At 31.9% G+C, this 20,278-nt stretch overlaps 2 protein-coding genes across 2 annotated transcripts; one reads left to right on the forward strand and one right to left on the reverse strand.

Moving 5' to 3' along the window:
• Positions 1–6,946: 6,946 nt before the first annotated feature.
• Positions 6,947–7,780, forward strand: LOC131667201 (mucin-2-like). The gene has a single exon (XM_058940473.1). It carries the CDS (start codon positions 6,947–6,949, stop codon positions 7,778–7,780), a length of 834 nt encoding a protein of 277 aa, XP_058796456.1.
• A 5,654-nt stretch (positions 7,781–13,434) lies between these two features.
• Positions 13,435–17,129, reverse strand: LOC131667202 (uncharacterized). The gene is made up of 6 exons (XM_058940474.1): positions 17,091–17,129; positions 14,427–14,542; positions 14,274–14,366; positions 13,986–14,201; positions 13,569–13,894; positions 13,435–13,486 (listed from the first exon to the last, which is right to left on the reverse strand). Exons 2-6 carry the CDS (start codon positions 14,511–14,513, stop codon positions 13,435–13,437), a joined length of 774 nt encoding a protein of 257 aa, XP_058796457.1. The 5' UTR covers positions 14,514–14,542; positions 17,091–17,129.
• Between the last annotated feature and the right edge of the window lie 3,149 nt (positions 17,130–20,278).

The following is a 20,278-nucleotide window of genomic DNA, read 5'->3' on the forward strand; positions in this document are numbered from 1 at the left end:
TCGATTGAAACATCTTACTGATAATTCGACGCACCGCTTCGATTTTAACAATGCTTGAATTTCAGACAAAGAAATTAATAAGGAGATTAATGAGGATTTCCGAAATGATATTTATTAATACATTCAGTAATGCTATTAACAGACAAGAGGATACTCAATATCTCAGTAAACAATACAATAGTATTTTTCAACTTCTTAAATAGATTTATTCTTATTGGTTATCTAATACTATATTATTTTCCTATCCTTGTTTTATTGAAAATAGGCTTTGCTAATAATAATTCCATATATTAATATGATTATTTGTGTATTTTGCTCGTATTTCTCTCATTGTTTTTCAGTTTGACTTGTATCGTGTAACTTCTCGCTTATATTTTGTATTGCATTTTCTGATTGCTTTGTATTAAGTAACTTGACTATATTGTTTATTTTATTTAACATTGATAATGTAATCTTGAAAAATTTTTCAGTTGCGTTGGTATGTGTTTTTTTGTTATTCGATTTGATATCATTTTTATTGTAAAATTATCATCTTGTTTGTACAACTGATCGATTTATTGTTTGAATAAAGAACCTGATGAGGCTATAAGACAAATCAGTGAAACATTGTCGAAAATAAATTGAATTTTTGTTTATTGGATGTCACTCTCGTATTTCTTTGCTTTATAATTTTGCAAGACAGTTCAAATGTGGTTTTGAGCTATTTTTTTTACTAACATATTAATCTTTTATATTGATGTTTTAGAAATATTTGCGTTAAAATATACCTAATTAGATAATAAAAAATAGTATTTGCTAATTTTGTCATTCCGCCATAATTGATAATTAAATTTATATTAAAAAATTGCTCATAATTGCATATCAAAGGTTCAATTTCAACTGTAACAGTGAGATTCAATCGTTTACGTAGCAGGTATATATAATCATGGTCCTAAAATAGTACCTTGCAGTATTCCAAAGATTAGATGTTTTCTGTTACTGAAGTGCATATTAAATTTTACCAACTTTAATCTATTAGTTAAATAACTTTCAATAATTGGTGCGGTATTCCTCGAATTCTATAATATTCTAGTTTCTTTGATAATATGTTATGATTCCAATGCATAAATTATAAGTATAATCAAGTATTGATATATTTGGAGTAATAAGTTTAAGTATTTCTAATTTAATATCGTTCATTACTCTCGCTTTATTTTTTATATTTGTGATCATTTATGGTATTTTATCGCTGTCTGCATAATTTAAATAGAATTTTTTTTTGCGATATGTTACGTCAATATAAATGCTGTTCTCTGGATCTGTTATTTCTGCTGCAAGTTTATTTTCAACGACACTAAACATATTAATTATGCTATTATTAATTTCGTTCTTATTTGTAATTGTTTTGTCGCTAATTTTTTGTTTTTTTTTATTCTATATCTGTTAATTGTTTTTTTGACACGTTTTGGCTATTATTTATATACTTCCAAAGACCTTTACTATCACTTCCTGTTTTACAAAAGATTCTTTGTTCTTCCAATAATTTTGCTTATTTAATTATTTAATGTTTAATCTTTTTTCATATGTTTCATATTTTGTTTTAGATTTTGCGGTTTATTTTTACATATTTTACATAGTATTTGTTTGATGTTACAAGATGTCATGGTTCCTAGTGTTACTTATTTTTCCATGATATCTAAAACTTTGGTATGTTTATTTTTTTTGTTGATTGTTTTATTATTGTATTAATATGTCTCAAGCCAATTCTGGAATTTCGTTTGCTGGATGATTTATTTAGTTTTATTATATTAGCGAAAAATGCGCAATTTCCAAGTGCGCAGGACCATCATCACAATAAGGCCCCTAAGGTAGAGATTGATCTTAAGATTCTGCAGTTTACTATGGTTAAACTCAACTATGTTCTGAACTAAGCAGCTGACTATTTTACAAAATATTAAAAAATCTTTTTTATAAAAATATTCTGCATTAATTTTTCCTTTAACTACGCGAGGTGTTTTCAGATCTACTGAGGTTAAATAAGGTAACTGCCGGTAATTGCAATTTCAAATTTAAGTCGTTTATGGCTTCCACTACAAAAATGTTCATATATTGTTACCTTCAAGTAGAAAGTCTTCATCACTTTTTAGCAACCGACACATTTTGATTTAATTTGCATTCAGATGAACTTCTACTGAATCCTTGAGATCTATATCCATTACCTCTGATCTCTACTCTCGAGATCTATATCTATAGACTCTTCTTGTTGGAAATTTTCATCATGGTAGATACTAGATATGATCAACGCATTGACTATCTTCTGCTTTATCATAATATACAGATAATCACTCATGTATTTTGTTATTTAAACAATTTTTTTTTCTTTCTATATTTATTTGATTATACTTTATTTTGCAAGATTCTAAAAGCGTCTTTTTTACTAAGATATGAACTGAGCTCTGATAAAATAATTTCTAGGATGGTAAAATACGCTTAGCGAAACTTATGGATATTAAAAATATTTTTGCATACTTGATAACCGCTATTTATATATATTATATACCATGCAACAAGCAGAATCTAAACGCAGAAGTATTTTAAACTTATTGAATCCAGCCATAATCACGTTTATAAAGTAATTATAAATTAAAAGAAAAGTAAAAAAAATTTTAGCTGCAAAACTTAATAATAATTAGAAAAGGGTGTATATATATAATTTTTTGGATATAAATAAACTACAATGAAACGGTTGTTTTAACTGACCTCTGAAACAGAGAATCTGTGCGGTGCACATTTTAAAGGTTCAAACAACTATGCAGACTAGATGCAAAATACAATATTGTAAAATTATTCTAAGCTACTTAATTAAAGTAGAGATGAATAAACGTCATAATCAATCCCATTTAATTGTCATATTCTTGTAAAAATGGCATATTATCGTAAAATCAAATATAAGTCAGAGAATTTGTACTTGAGCAAAAAATGATCTTTACTTTAGCCCAAGATAAGACCGTATGTATGTATGTGGATTTAGTCAAAAGGCCTTTGACCGAGGGATATAGAAGCTGACGAGAAAAGGGTTGACGCTACTCCGTGCGGACGATCATCGTTGCGCCAACGAGCGAGCGCGCGTTCGCCTAATTGCCAAGCGCCCATGCGTGATATGCAACAGGAAAGGGCGCGGACCCGTTGTGTTTTTGCGTGAAAGGAGAAGCGATGAACCCACCGTCCGTCGTTTTCTTTCTTTTTTTTTTCGAATTTTCACAGTTTTTACACGAACGCGTAACAGCTGTTTCCATAGCATAATTTTTTTTGTTTATGTTTTTTTTCTCGTTTAAAGATCTAAAGTACAAACACTGCTCGCTGATATAATAACCCAGTAATAATTTAAATCGTAAATGATATTTTTGTATCAAAAATTATTATATAGCGTTGTGCTGGCGGTTGTGTTAAACGTCCTCACTAGCAAACATTTCGTAAATTTATTACATCCTAGAAAAAAAATATTCTTAAAATAGCGTGTATGGACGAGTTCATTTGAAATGTTTTTGAAATTCGCTGTTTTTATCTTACTTTTATGCGCCCATGATCAAGACAGAGTAAAGTAAACAATTTGAATAAAAGGTCCTCGAATCATTCATCATTTTCACCAAAAAGAAATCTAATATAATAAATAACGCAACAATCAACCATACATACTTCAGTTTCAAATCACTTCAAGTCTTTTCACGCACAAGAAAAAAGTCTGACAAATAAAAAAATATAAATAAATAAATAGAATCATTCACATCACGAGAGGATATGCACGTTCAAAGCCAAGCCTCGACTGAAGCTGCTGATCGTGTAGTTGTACAAAGTTTGAATAGCGCAGAGGAGAGGAGCGCCGCTTCCGGGTGTATACATGTATATGTGTATGTAGACAAGGATGGAACAAATATATCAATGCGTATGTGTAAGCAAAAATGGAAGGATAAAAGAAAGGAAATAAGCGGCTAATCGGTTTCCCCGCCCTTTCAATGTGGCTCACGCCTATACTGCCATATTAATCAGATGTATGTATATATTTTGTGATATATGGTGATTAATGTACCGATAATTAATTTTATTTTGTATAGGTTATTACTATAACACTATAAAACGAAATCTGAAAATGGGAAATTTCCGTACTTCTAATATGATGCAGCAGGAATAACTTCTAAGGATCGCTAAAAATGAAAAATCAGTGTTGATAAGACGTATCATACAAAAAAATCATTGTTTATCTTTATGAAACTAAAGAAATGTATATGTACAATGTGTGCCTTATATGGGTCATGTCCCTCTCAATGTGTTAAAATTTGTTTCTCAAACCAAGAATATTAACAAATAAGATGTTCAAGAATTTTACGGCAATAAGAGTTCTCTTTTAATGCATTATACCGAAAATCCGTTTTTCCAAATCGACTGAAGTTCGATTATACGCAATCGCAAAATTATTCTCGAGAAGGAGACTAAACACGATAATCGTGTCGTGGCTAATTGTATGGGCACTTCATCGCAAATGAGCCATTAGTTTGCGCTCAAACCGAAAGACAGATCATTAGTGCCGGATGGCAGTGAGAAAAAAAAGAGGAAGGCGTGAAAACGAGCGATTGCTAAGCGTTAGAATAATGAAAGAGGAGGCTGTGCGACGGGAGCGCCGAGCAGAAAAAAAGAACGAACAGGAGGAGGTGAGGGAGAAAATTTATGGTAATACTTGTCCAAGCCGACACGCGACACTTGCATGTGCACACACGTGCGACAAGTGTGGTGCACAGTAAATCCATTTTTTCGTCCGCTGCACTTTTCTCTTTCCCTTTTTTTATGACTCTGACCGTTAATTTTTTTAACTATTAATAGTAGTCACTGCAATGCCGCTTTCTCGATTGAAGATTTTAATAATCATCGCGATAAAGTTATCTAAAATTTTGTTATAATACCTCGACCGCATGTCTCTCATTTGAAAAGCACGCAAGTATAATATCGCACAGCTCGCAAGCGTGGAAACTCCTGAAGTGCACATCGTCGAGCGAGAGTATAGAGCGCGATAAGGGCGATTGTCTCAACGCGCGACAGCGAGAGCGAATGCGATTGTGGCATCGAAACAAAGCTGACAATCGTATATACGAATATTGCTTATAAATAATTTTGTATGCACTGTGATTATGTTTTATATTAACTTTTTGTACTTCATATTCAGAATGACGACGTAAATTGGTTTTATAATCGTATTGACCATAGTCTATAATGAAAGATTATCAGAATAATAATTTTATCTATCAATTTATCACGATAGTGGTAAAAGTTCGCCAGACACTAAAACTGGTATAGATAAATTATAAAAAATTATTTTAATATTGAAAAAAATTTGATAATTTTATTCTGATTCTCATCGAATAAATGTAAACTACCGTGCATTCAACTTGCTCATTTCAAAGACAATTCGCTTGAGGCAATCTGTGACACATAGAAGCTGCTCAAGTCCGCAATGCGCAAAATTTCATAAACTCTCTACTGCGTACGTTGACTCCGACAAGGCAAAGCTCAAAAGTTATCACAATAGATCGAAAACCGGAAGCATCTCTCATCTATTTTGTACACGCACAACTAACGAGCCGAATTGGCCACTCCTCTTCGATTAAAGTATTATTATACCTATGTATGCGTGATTCTCTCTCCCTCTCTTTCTCTGATCTCTTTGAAAAACGAGACCAAATTATTAAAGATCTGATGTTAAATAAAATAGTTTGGAAAATAATTAGTATACGGAATGTAACTAGGGACAAAAAAAAAAGTATTTTTGGACATAAACAGTTTTTATTGAGAATACAAAGGTTGAGAATACAAGTTTTATTGAGAATATAAAAGAATACGGAATTTGGAACGAGAAAACTTCAATAAATAAAACGTACTAGCCACAAGCTGTCCCGCATTGATAAGCTAAGTATTAACTTTCTTTATATGAAGGTCATATGGAACAATAAACTTTATAATTTTGTTACTTAGCTTTGATAATTACAATCGATACCATGTAAAAATATCGCTTTACAAAATCTATGTTTGTTAAATTATAAATTACAAATAAATTTTTATTACATATTGAATTTTTATTTACCAGCAAATATCAACAATTTTAATGTATTTCAAATTACGTTAGTAACACGTCTGTATTACTCAAATCATAAAATTGACATCTAAAAGATTTTACTAATGCAAACACATTATTAAATAACATAAAAATTAAAAAAAAGTAAAAACATTTGCCTATCTAACCACACTAGTATTTGAAAATGAAGATGAATCGTTATGCCTGGATCTTCTTTTAATCAAAATGTAGCTTTTGTTATCAAACATCAATACCAAAAGTTCATTACGAAGAGATTCAGTGTGACTTGCGGCGTACGTTACAATAAGTAGTAATCTTACGTACTATCATATTTGATAACGCAATCTACCGTGACTTGTATGTAATCAGTGCGTTATTGTTTTCTTCCTGAAGGATAGAACGAAATTTGAGAGTCTAAATTATTTCCGCTCAGCAAACTATGTAAGAACCTTGCTTAATGTATTTATTATCAGTCATGATAAGAGTAAAAAGATTTTGGCTAAAACGAACTCGAGAACAGTTCGTTTTCAGCTCGCATCGAAGTATCTGATTTTTTTTTCGATTCTACCTGATTATAAAGAATTAAAGGTTGTCATGGAGAACTTCATACATTCTAAAAGTAGAATGATTCTAATAGTGACAGGAATAATTATCATTGGTGGACTACTTGGAATTATGATCCACTATATGACCTGTAAGTATCATTATCGTGGCACAATATAAATAAATGAATTGATTTATATTTATCATTTATCATAAAAAGCAGCAAATTCAAATAACTCGGTGATTACTACGAACCTTTCAACTATTAAGCTAGAAATTACTTATCCGACAACTACTGTAGTTATGGATTCTGTTGGAGTTATTGACCTACCAAATATCAGTTCAATAATCAAAGAATCAGGGACAATACATCCAAATACTACTAGCACTGCAAAGTCGACGATAACATTTTCATCAACACCAGAAACCATCTCAACTATATTCAGCACTCCAGCAATACTAGAAACAAACTTAACTACACTGAGCACTTCAGCAACGGAATTCTCAACTCCAACCACTACGGCACCATCGATGAGTTCTCCAGTAAAATTAGAAACCAATTCAACTACATTAAGCAATCCAACAACATTCGGAACAAATTTAACTGCAGCAAGTACTTCAAAAACAGAATCTACAATTCCAAGTACTTTTGTGCCTTCGACGAGTTTTATAGCAGTACCAGGAATCAACTTAACTATACCAAGCACTCTAGTAAAACCAGGAACAAACGTAATTACTCTGAGTACTTCGGAAATAAAATCCTCAACTCCAAGCACTTCGGTACCATCGCTGAGTTCTTCAGCTGCATCAGGAACTAGCTCAACTAAACCGAGCAATCCAGCAACTCCAGAAACCAATTCAATAACATTAAACACTCTAAAAACAGAATCTACAACTCCAAGCACTTCAGCGCCACTGCTGAGTTCTTTTACAGTACCAGGATTCAACTTAACTACACCAAGCACTCTAGTAAAACCAGAAACAAACTTAATTACACTGAGCACTTCAGAAATAGAATCCTCAACTCCAAGCACTCCGGTACCACTGCTGAGTTCTTCAGTAGTATCAGGAACTAGCTCAACTACACCGAGCACTCCAGCAACACCAGGAACCAACTCAATTACACTGAGCACTTAAAAAACAGATTCTACAACTCCAAGCATTTCGGTGCCATTGTCGAGTTCATTAACAGTACCAAGAATCAACCTGAAAAACTTTTACAGAAGAAATCTATAACCCGTTAGACTATATTGTCGTACTTTTTAATTAAGTATTAATAAATAAACATAGCATTTACTGAACACCTGGCAAAATCAGACAAGCATATACATCGTTCTATATAAGTATGTATTACTGTATAATGCGACATTGTCAAATTTTAGTATCGTGTTAGTAGTTCAGTTAGCTGTAGAAAACAGCGCTAAGCAATGTTCTTGAAGAACTGTATTATAGATGAAGATTTATCATTTTATGTTTAAAAGAACCACTTTTTCAAACTAGTCTTGGAAATATCTAATGATTACTTCATAGTTTATTAATTTGGAAAAAATATGTAGATGAATTAGCAGTATTCCGTACAATACATATCTGTGATACGAACATAATAAAAATAATATTTCTATATAGTTATTTACAGCAATCAAGTTATTTGATTATCTTTAACTTATCAAATTATAATTCATAAAATAACTCGAATCTCAGGATTTAAAAGGACACGGTTAAAGTTCTAGCTCATCGATTTTTTTAGAAAAATGGAAGAATTAGATTTATGATAGATTTCAATAAAGGAAAAAATTGTTCAGTTAATCTCATAGATCTTTGATTTGTACATAGGTGCCTAATATTACCATAAATTTAGAGAGAAAAGGGATGACGTCTTTTTTTCTTAGCTTAAACTAAATCTTATATAAAATAGTTTCGGAAAGTAATATGAATAGTAGTTTTTTTAATTTTGTACTTGTGTAAGATGTGTACTAGAAAAATCAGTACATTTTTACAGAAATAATGTTAATTCATTAGCATTATTCATATTAAGTTACGTAAAAAACAAGCGTTATTAAAAGTATAATCTGACAGTGCTTATATCATAAAGAAGTAGTTAATTACCGTTGCTTGGTGAATGAATCGACAATTTTCATAATCGATATCAATAATCTGCTTAATCAAATAAAATCATTTATATTATTGTATGAAATCTGTATAAATTTGATATATTAGACAAAAAATAGGGAACTCTTGAATTGAATGGAAAAATTTATTTGCGACTTAAAAATATTTCTTAATTATTAATAATCTTAACTACTTCTTAATTGTTAAACGTTCATCAATGTGAATTATGTATGTGCTATTTCAGAGTTATTACTTTATTATTTAGGTTATTCATGGTTTAGGAAATAAATGATTTTTTTTACAATTGTATAATTTACTTTTGATTTTTGATGAAAAAATGCGAATGACAATTTGGAGAAAAATAAATGGGAGATAATGAAAATTTAATAAATTTAAAGAATCAGCCATTAATTTGACGAAAGGGGTCTGGAAAATTATTATAATTTAATATGAAGTAGTATAATTTTTTAAGCGGAAGCAAGCTTATAAAAAAATGTTGACTCGACGTATATAGGAAGAAAGTGGATCTTCCAGTAATATATTCATTGTCAACTGTATTTGTGAGTAAAGTTGGTAAGACAGTGTAAGGTTAAGCGAAAATAATTGTCATATTTGGAATCATTATTTTGATTGCAGAAACAAACGGAAAAACAAAGAAACAATGAATTCTATTATTAAACTATACTAAATAATTGGTGTAAAAAAACCCTCGGTTGGGAAAAGAGCCGTTATTTTACAATTACACTTAAGCGATGCACGAAGTATGCAAATAAGACAGACAAAGGCATAGTACGCGAGAGAAAAATATTAAGCTGTTAAAGTAACTTGCCTGGTCGGTACCCAAGAAAGAGCGAAACGAGAGCTCTGTCACTTACCGCTTGAACTTTCCGGCCTCCTGTTCCGCTGACTGCGGCAGCGGTGTTGGACCTTTACACATGCATAGCTTCTCGACGTCCGTATGCTCCTGCTCCTTGCGTTCTCGCTTCCTTTTCGCTTACTAGTCCACTGACCAAAGGTTAATCATATGTTAATACTGTAAAATACTGCGATAATCCTATACAAAAATTTTGACTTTTCAAGTTTTTTAGCAGTTCTATCAGCATATTCATCTCATCACACCTGTTATTTTTTAAAAGTTCTTGAAAAATTTTTATTTTTAATGTGAGTAATGAGGGTCCGATAGTCTAGTAACTATGTGCATAGCACGTGGACTACAGCCTCCAGGACTAACCACGGAGCTGTGACTTGACGATACGGCAATGATGACATATACATGCGTTCATCAACAACAATGGATATAGTTCAGAACGTCGAGAGGCATGGGCGCTGATACAGTCTCATCTGCTATTTGTCGCACCATATCATGCGATCAATTGCATTTAGGACTTACAGTACTCATCAAGTCCTTTACTACTTTAATATTTTTTTTCTAATAATATGGATTATCGCAGTTTTAATTTCTTCGTATCGCATCTTATTCACTATGCTTTATACTATCTCCAATTTGTATGTTAAGTTATAAATGTAAAATTCGGGAAGCAGGAAATGAATTATAGCCAATACTCTTATTGTGAATTTTTTCCTTTGTTGATAACAATGTGTATGTGTATGTGATAATGCGTTGATTATATGACTAATAAAATATATAAAAGGCTTCATGTAGAAATCTACAGTACTCGAGTGACCGCTGATTATTTTACATCTTCCTTAAACAATGTGTTTGTCGCGCAACTGCCTTATAAGCATACTTGCCATCATCTTCTTAGTTGCTATTGGTTTTGGCATATACTTTACAGTTTGTATGTATTATTATATTTATACGTAATATTCTGTTTTTCTATAATTTAATCTGTTTTCCAGCTGGTGGTAAGTCGAGTCCAGAGGTAAAACCAAGTCCAAACCAACCACCTAATAATGATATGTTTCTTATTAAATTTAATGATGGCACAATCACATTATATAATCATACTGATGATAACGTTAAGGTTAAAGTAGAGGATAAACATTTCGGAATTACGTCGTTCGGCCCATACCTCGACCAAACGATATATTATGCAACGACTGAGTCTAAGAGCATTATTCGCTCTACAAATAATAAAGATTATCCAAATCTTCCACAATTCACTGCTGACTGGATCAAAACTGCAATAGCAGTTGATAGTGTTACCAAGACAATTTATGTAGTTGATCGAATAGCAAAACAAATTAATGTGGTTGATGGAAAATTACACTATGTTCTGCCGTTGGCATTGAACGAACCGAAAGATGTAATTTTGATACCGGAAAATGGCATGATGTTCATTCTGGAAGAAGCAAATCTGGCAGATTCAAAGGTAAAACATAATATATGTACGTAGCTTGTATTGTCAATTACTTACGAATGACTTATTAGATTAAAATTATGCTCAGATAATCATGGCAGATATGGATGGGACGAATCAAACGACACTTTTGACTCAAAATTATATTCAAGCTTTAGCTGTGGATAAAAAAAATGGATTTCTTTACTTTGCACATCGAGGAGGACTAGAATCATACGACTACTTACAGTCGAAGAAGCGGTTTGTATTGAATACAGATGTAACGGATATTCAAAGTTTGCTTTACATAAATATGAAACTTTACTTCGTCAACAAAAAGGGAAAATCAAATAAAAACGTAGGTACCAGTTTGGACGTATGCCATCTTAATAATATAAAATGTTTGAACAAGTGCTGTGAAATATTCATCGTTTATCGTAATGAACAATTAGACCAAGTGAAAACTTTCGAAATAGAAAAACCAACGAAAAATCCATGTGAAATCAAGAATGGCAACTGCGAACAGTTATGTCTTTTGAATACAAGCGCCAAAGGTTATAGTTGCCAGTGTGAAACTAGATTTAAATTGAAGCCTGATAACAAAACCTGCGAGAAACTAAAATCATAAAAAACATTTGAAAACAAGTGAAAAATTATGATTGAAGTTACAAGCTATTGAAAATGAAAATATGCTTGACGAAGTTTTTGATGAAGTAATATACTGTCATCATAATTTATGGTAACAATATTTGGATAGTTGTTCATATATAACTTTATAGCTATATTATTTGATTATACCGTATGTAAAATCACTCCTACCATTATTTATTAAATAATTAGATACAATTAATGAAATGTTTTAATAACTGTCTCTTAAACTTGAATTATCATAGATTTAAATTTTTGTAATAGCCTATACTTTTTTATATATTACCCTATATTTATGAGTCATCTTAAATAAAACTCTGATAAAATTATAAAGCATATTTATAAAAATAAGTTTATTAAATTTCTGATCTGTTGCATCAATGTTTTGACGTAACAAAACAATTATTGAATAATTGTTTACTGTCAAGATCGAAATTAAAAAAAATTTTTGATTAGATTATTGTAATCTTTGATATTTTATCCTGAAGATAAAGTATTTTTTTCATAAATCCGAATATAAAGAAAATAGAATCGTTATTAATATTACATTTTAAGCATAATATCAATTACTATTATTTTCAATATTTTATAGGAAAAAAATATATATTGCATTATTATTGCAGAATTAAGTACTTCTATTTCAATATGTATCTGAAAATGTAAAGTAAATACGAAGATATTTGAATAAAACCGATTTAATTTTCTTTAACTATTGCTCAATTTGTTCCGTACCGCAGTAATTTGTTTTATTTCACAATGCTGTCTTCACAAAATTGTATCTGGTTTATTGTAAAAGCAATTATCGTCGTTTTTGTCAGTAGAATTGTCATTCCTTATTTTTCTTAATAGTAAGTATGAACACGAATTTAAAAAAGTAAATTTTATCTATAATTCATTTGAAAGTACAAAATATTGTAAAATATTTCCGAAGATGATTTATTATTAAAGTCTGTCGACCATTTATCAAGTCAATTTTGATAAGAACAATTAAGATATATATATATATATATATATATATATATATATATATATATATATATATATAAGTTATTCATTGCATGGCTTATCGAAATCTTGTTTAAAAAAATTATTTACTAATATTAGACATTGCCAGTTCAGATTACAGTACAGGGCGATTTACTGATAATTCCTACATTAAAATAGCAAGATATCTGTAGATTATGATATAATAAATCAACTTGACTAACAATAACATCCATCCAACTAACATTATCAATTGCGTTATGCATTATCCAAGATATCGCTTAGATATGTTGTATAAGATGATAATTGAACGATGATTTAACGATTTAACTATAGTTAAATAATTGTTTGTAATAACAATGTGTTAGTTATGACATTGATATTTTTAATTCACACTAGTGATGTCTAGCGCTCCTCACGCGTTTATTTTTTCCGCCTTTTTTCACATTCATTTTAATAATATAGATCAAAATTTTATTGGCGAAATTGAACATTCGAAAATTTAATATGTATTAAATATGCTCGTGATTTAATGTAGCCGATATGTATGAGATATATATACTTATATGCCAACTATATTGATACACTTAATGCATGTATGAAATAATTTTACGTCTAGTTTATAATTTAAGTTAGAAAAAGTCAAATACATAAATTCTAATCAAGTAAAAACTTTCTACTAAATATACAATAATAGTTATCAAAATATTTTTTTTTGTTTTTACATTTACAACATAGTAAAAAATTAATTCAAGTTTTAACTTTCATTGCCTTTTCGAGAATTTTCAACAGTTTTGATGATCTAAAACAATAAATAAAGAATTAATTTAAAATTCACAACTATAGTACCAACTAATTTCAACTTGGAACTGAATATACCTTACCTAAGAACTTTTTTAGAATTAAGAAAATTGTGAAATTCTTGAACACTGTCGAGATGTCCGATATCGTTCCACACAACATCCATGTTCTCAAGATCCTTTGGAATATATTCACAATCCAACCATTTTGTTGCGACACTCTTCCGAGGTGGTACAAATCTTAATTCTCGTGGCAATGATCGACCGAAGGTAAAAGTACATTTTGGCCGACCTTCAACTTTTAGATCTTGTTGAATCTCCTTTTGCGTTGCTTCAAGTTCGTTTGCTTCCGGACAGTAACGAACTTTTACTACAGGCAATGGTACTGTTGGCATCTCTTTGATAACAACCTATCGTTATCAAGATAACAATATTTGAAGCAGTTTTCCAAAAACTCAATTTTCTAAAATTCAACTAACAGTCGCGAAGGAAATAATTAACCTGGGTAGATTTGCATGCATCAGACTTGAAATTAATCTCAAACATGTCCTTGAGAGTTTCTTCATCAATGACCTGCTCATTTCCTCCGAGTTGTCTGACCCAGTCGCAGAATTCTTTGCAAATTTGGTCCATCAATCGCGTAGCTTGCATTTCTAATGTTGCTTTTGGATCGTAACCTTTCATGTCTTTTTCGCAAAGGGGACGCCATATTACTGCCTGACGATTTAAAAAAAATATAAAGCTCGATTTAAGTTATCTAAATACAAATAAAACTGATAAACAATTTACCATTCGTCTCGGTTTGTTCAAGAACAAAGCATATGGATTAACTTTACGATTATTGTGAGATCCCCTACTGCCTAGAGACGTCGGTGGATGAACCTATCAAAATGCAAGTTCAGTATAAAAGAAAACTATAGAAAATAAAATTTTCCAACTTACGATTAAATCAAAAGTCAACTCTGTTTGCGAAGATTTACTGCTTAAACTGTTATCATCAGTTTCATGACTTTCGGCATATTTTGGCATTCCTAAGATTGGCGCCACGAGCCGATAGGCTGTTGGTGGAAGAATACGTTGTAGTTGTCGGGAATTGCTGAGGGGAGGCTGTTTGTGGGAAAATTTGAGATTAGGATCAAAGGTATATGGTTTAAGATATCGCCTTGAATCAATCAACGCATTAAACAAATCATGACCTAATTTTAAATATTTCGCTTCCTCTCTATTTTTAAGTCTCTCGTATTTCTCATTTATTCTTCTAACAAACTCTTTGTTAAGTCTGTCTAAAAGATTTGCCGCGCTGAAATCTTCTTGCAAGCATACTTTGATGATATCGATAACGTCGTGAGTTGACATTATTGGTGATGGAAAAGAACCTGCTATGTGCCTTAATATTACATCCACTAATGGTACTTGTTCTTGTTTGTTTTCAAATTTGACCTCTTCCGACTGGATGCTAATTTCTTCTTCGCTCAGCTCTTCGAATTTTGACTCGTCGCTGGCATCGAATAAATCGAATGTTGTCTTCGCTCTTTTCAATAGCTTCTTATCTTTAACATCTCTAACATCCATGTACGATCCGAATTCAGTCATTTTTCCAGCAACGCTTTTCATTCTAATTAGTTTCTTTTTTTTCTTCAGCTTCTTCTTCGCTTCTTTTTTCTCTTTTTCGACAGTCCCTTCAGGTTTTTTCGTTTCGATTTTTTCATTTTGACTATCACTTTCGCTACCCTCGCTAAATTTGGCTGTTATTGCCGCAGCTCTTGCTCGCAATGACATGAATTTTTTCTGTTTCAGTGCTCGCAAAGGTTCCAAACTTTTTCGCAACATTATAGGCGCGTGACACGGTGCCATGAACTTCGATGCGGGTAACTTGTCTGCATCTTGAGGTCTACGTGAATCGTCTGAATCTGAGCTCTGGTTACTGGGGGTAGACGTTTTGGAACGATCCGAAGATTGAATGAAAAAAGATTTTTCTTTGAGTTGATGTTCTGATTGAGATTTAGGTAATAGGCTTTTATCTTTGGTCTCTGTTGCTGTTAAATTATCTTGATCAAATAATACTCTCGGATGATCTTTCACATCTTGTTCTTTACTCCTGTAAATATTCTCGGAAACATTCGCTTGCTCAAACTCTGGAAAATCGGAAATATCATCTTCGTAGCTTAAAAACGGAGGAGCTCGCATTTCTTCTGTTGTCGAACTTCTGCTAGAACTTGCTACTCTAAATTGCGGAAAATTTTCAATTACTGAAATCACTGTAGTTAAAGGTTTATTCTTATCTCTTCTTATCTTAGTTTCACTTTTGAAAGGTTTGAATAAACAAGCGTAGCACTTGTCGATGTAAGCTCTATGAAAAACTTTAGTTTCTGGAATTCTCTCTAATGCATCAGTCGATGGAATTTCAATTGCTTTACTTTCAAAGTCGGAACTCGAGCTTGAAGAACTTGGAGACGCCGAATAAATTGTCTTGGATTCCATTTTATCCAAGTCTAAAGATACTAACTTTTCTGTTTGACTCTTGCTTACTAAACGCTTTAGCTTTTGACGGACTTCCAGAAAGTCTATCGAAGATTCTTTGTCCAAACTGCGTATTAATTTTTTTAACTTCGGTGAGTCTGGAATCGATGAAATTCTAGATACTGTAGATGATTTTTCAATAGATTTCTCAGTTATTTTTTGAACGTTCGAGTGTTTTTTTTTCGTTAAAACTTTTAACGCCTTATAAGCATATTCTTTTTCTAAATCAGCCATATTTTTCTTATGAGTAATGTATCTTTCTTTTGGGTTTGTACTGTATTTTTTAGTCGATGCTGAAACCGTATCTCTTTGTTTTATAGTCTGATTTTCCAACTCATGATTTTTTTTAACAAACGAATATCCAACCTTTGACATTACGGTTACACTTTTTGGAGTTTCCTCTTCATCGACAGAATCTACGAACGATAGTTTACGAAAACTACGATGCAAACTGACAAAACTCAAATTCGGCGACGCTCGCAACAAATTTCTAGTTGGAACTGCATTCAAATCAGGCTGGGATTGAGCATTTGGAAGTTCCTCTTCCGATTCGAAAGACGAGCGTGTCGTACCAGCCGAACTATCCATGGAAACAGGTCTTGTGAAACTTGGCAAAAGACTAGCCATACCGAGTTTCGGTGCTTTCGACACTCGACTCTCTTGTGCGAATGATTTTTCTTTCGTGCGCGTTAATGAAGCTGACGTTGATTTTCTACCAGATAATTTATGATGCTCGCATACTGATTTCTTTTCTCCCACAATATTCGGCAAAGTTAATGCAGGAGTGTTGGTCGCGTTTTTGTGTAACGGACTCGACTTTTTTGGTAATATCTTTGGTTTGATCGTTTTTTCTAACTTGTACGCCATTGCCATCGTTTTTGGCAATTCGATAATTTCATCGTCAGCTTCATCGTCATCGTTACTAATTACATTGGAATTAACATGAGAACTTTTTTTATATCATTTGCCGTTCTGCATCTTATGCACGGGTGTCGGTGGCGATATCTTAAACTTAAAGTCATCGTAAAATTGGGTTCGTACGGAGGGCACGGATAAGGTTGAAAAGGAGAGATAAGCATCTCTTACTCTTTTATGTTTCTTTTCAATCTCTGCGCAAACTCCATCCCAGTATGACTTCGAGCGAGGAATCGGAAGCTCCCATCTAAAGAAAAAAATAAGTTCCGTGCACACGTTATTCGCTTTTTTTTATTTGTGCTCTATTCAAAAGCTACATAATTACGTCGCTGTATTCCCTCGCTAGGAAAATTTAATTGAAAGCTCAATGATTGGGTTGTATTAGTAAAAAAAATATATTACGAAATAGAGCGACGAATTTTATATAATTATTATGTAAATAATATAGCGAAAAAAAGCGAAGGTATTTATAAAAGTAATATTGTCATGTAAGCTAAACGACATGTAAGTTAAAATGATTTTGAAGAGTGCGATGCTTAAACAATAAACACGTATATAAAAGATTATACTTATAACCTACTTCGACAATTTAAGTGGTCCAATACGTTTTCCAACGCTTCTATGGCAAGAAGACTTTTTCATAGTCGCGAAATCACACATTTTTTTTCTTATTTGTTTGTTTACACAGTTTTCAATTAAAAGACCATTATTCAGGTGTATACACTGGCTAATTTAACCAAAAAGAAACGAGTCAATATAAAAATTTCCCGAATCAATGTATAGCTATGTGATTCTAAGCTGCGCTTGCTTATTGATCAAACAAGTAACGAAAATATCTTTAACGTTTCATGTTTCCTTACATCTTTTTTGTATGTCTCATGGATAGTATTATTATTGATAGATAAGAATTTTGCTTTGATTGCATTAATTGTAAAATCAAGATTTTATTTTAACAAGACCTGACATTTGTCACGAAATATTAAAAAATTGCTTTGCTGCGCGACAAACGGTAAAAAGGTTTTATTGTGTAACCTGTTTCAACATACAACGACGGTTGATAAAATGTGCTCTTATCTCTTGGAGGTAACCTAGGGAAAACTTGTATATATATATATATATATATATCTTCGACATTTAGTTATATAAATTATTTATTAGTGAAATAGTGAATTCAAGTAATTAAAATAACGATTGAAAATTGCACTTTAATTTGAAAAATAAAAGTTAAGAACAAATTAAGTATATGTTAACAAAGTCAATTTGGCATTACTGACCATTATTTTGTTATGAAATATTATTTTTATTATTGAATTTTTACAATATTCACGTTGAAATTGGCATCCCTTATTAAACGATAATTATATTTCAAAATATATTGTTTATCACTTGCAGTTGTACAAAAGTTTTCAGGAAAGTCGTGTAAATATCAAATGAACTAAAAAAATAATGTTTATGCCATTCTTTACGAATACTAAACATAATTTAACGAAGTAGAAAATACCTATGATTCTGTATCACAAGTAAAGTACAAAATTAGGTATTGTAGACTTATTATTTTATAAATAATGAGTAGGTGAAATGTAAACAATTGTATTACATATTTCGGTAATCGTCTCAGTAAATTGTCAGCTTTTCCTGTCGTTGCCAACGTATGTCAGCTTCATCAATGTTGACTATTATGGTTTTATTAATACGAAATTTCAGTCACTTTTATAAAGCAAGTTTCACATATTCTTAGATGAACGAGCGAGATTATGAAGGAAATTGTGTTTGAAATTATTGTATTTGATTATCTAGTTTATTATGAAGGCTCTCTTGTCTACCATATAGCTGAGTACATTTTTGTGCAAGCCATCATGTAATCGATGAGTATTATAGGCATATTTATTTTTAAATAAGTGTAATTTAGATATTGTATTTGGTACGTAAAGAACATTGGACAGAACCAGTTTTATATTTAAACCGTGCGTCATCGATGAACCATTGACTTGTAAACTCGTAGTTTTTATTATATTGATCGTCGATCGGCTTGAAAACGATGTTACAGTCGGGAGTTCTATTATCGACTGTTAATTCTTATCTTTTACTTGGACACATTTAGATAGATGACGCATACCGTCACTACAAGGTGAGGTAGATATTTCGAATGAAAATATTCGCCACATATTTAGTTTAACAGTCTTTATTGTGATTAATACTCACCTGCAAAACGTGAGAATAGATGCCGTCACTTGACAAATCTACACTTTACTGATCTCCGTATAACGACGCCAGCAGTAAGCGAGGGAGACGAAAGGGACGAGGTGACTAAGTCCTATATGTTAAATTCAATGATCGAAAGGTTAAAGTACAAATTTGAATTGTTCATACGAGCTAGAAAATAAAATCTGAAAGTTAAAGATTTATATAAAATTTATATAAAATTTTTCCCAGAAACATTTCTTTATTAAGCTAACTTTCATGAATGTCATTTATATAAAAAAAATTTGTAAATAAAAGAGAATCCTTTGAAAGGGATATTCCATCGAGAATCAGAAAGAGAAAAGGAAAGGAAAACAGAGCGAAGTTTTCCACGGTCGGGTAATTGTTCAAGCAGAGAACATCCGGAGTGGCAGCTGCCGTCAGTTTCCGGATTCAAAGCCCATAGCCTCATCTTTAATTACCAGTTCGCAAAAAAGGAAAAGATAAAAGAAACACAGGCTTTAAAGCAAGATATGACCATCGAGTAGAAGAATATTATATGCCAATTAAAATGTCGAACGAATCGAGATATTTGGAAATTTTCTAATGTAGGTGGGAAGCACAATATGTGTAAGCGTATTCCCAGAGAATGTTTATAGTGATTGGTGACGCTGAATCGACTGTTGACAACAGCAGTAGTAGCCAGTCGGAGAAACGTTCGGTTTGTTTGAGAGAGTGCCGAACGTACAGCGCTTTGCGCGCTGATTCCCCAGATGACTATACCACCCACCTTTTCTCTTCCCTTGGCGATGGGCATTCGCTTACGTTTGTTTCCTAACCTCCCCCCAGTCGTAGTGGTCTTTGCTCTGTTAGCTATCGCCGGTTTCTGTATCGTCGAGGAGAGGAAATCCCCCTTCAATTATGTTGAACTATTGAACCACGAATTTAATTTTTATACAGACAATCTGCTCCTACAATTATCTTAATCAAGTTGAGTTAATGCTTTCGCTCCACTCGTAGTTTCTTATTTTTCTACATGTAGATAGTGAAATACACGTTTAGTATTCCAAATAATGCTATAGTACGTTTTACTATAAGACTTGTCATCGTTTTCTCACGGCAAGTTAGCGTCATTGTTTATGGTAAGTGAGAGCATTCGAAGGTAAACGTTCGCTCTC

The sequence above is a fragment of the Phymastichus coffea genome, unplaced genomic scaffold (genome assembly GCF_024137745.1).
Source record: "Phymastichus coffea isolate CEN01 unplaced genomic scaffold, Cenicafe_Pcof_1.1 PCOF00063, whole genome shotgun sequence".
In the NCBI taxonomy this organism is placed as follows: Eukaryota; Metazoa; Arthropoda; class Insecta; order Hymenoptera; family Eulophidae; genus Phymastichus; species Phymastichus coffea.

Coding starts and splice junctions, on each gene's coding strand:
- LOC131667201 (XM_058940473.1), top strand. CDS start 6,947: ATGGATTCTGTTGGAGTTATTGACCTACCAAATATCAGTTCAATAATC.
- LOC131667202 (XM_058940474.1), bottom strand. CDS start 14,513: ATGCCAAAATATGCCGAAAGTCATGAAACTGATGATAACAGTTTAAGC. Junction 14,202..14,273: donor TGAACAAACCGAGACGAATG/GTAAATTGTTTA, acceptor TTAAATCGTCAG/GCAGTAATATGGCGTCCCCT. Junction 13,895..13,985: donor ATGCATGCAAATCTACCCAG/GTTAATTATTTC, acceptor TGATAACGATAG/GTTGTTATCAAAGAGATGCC.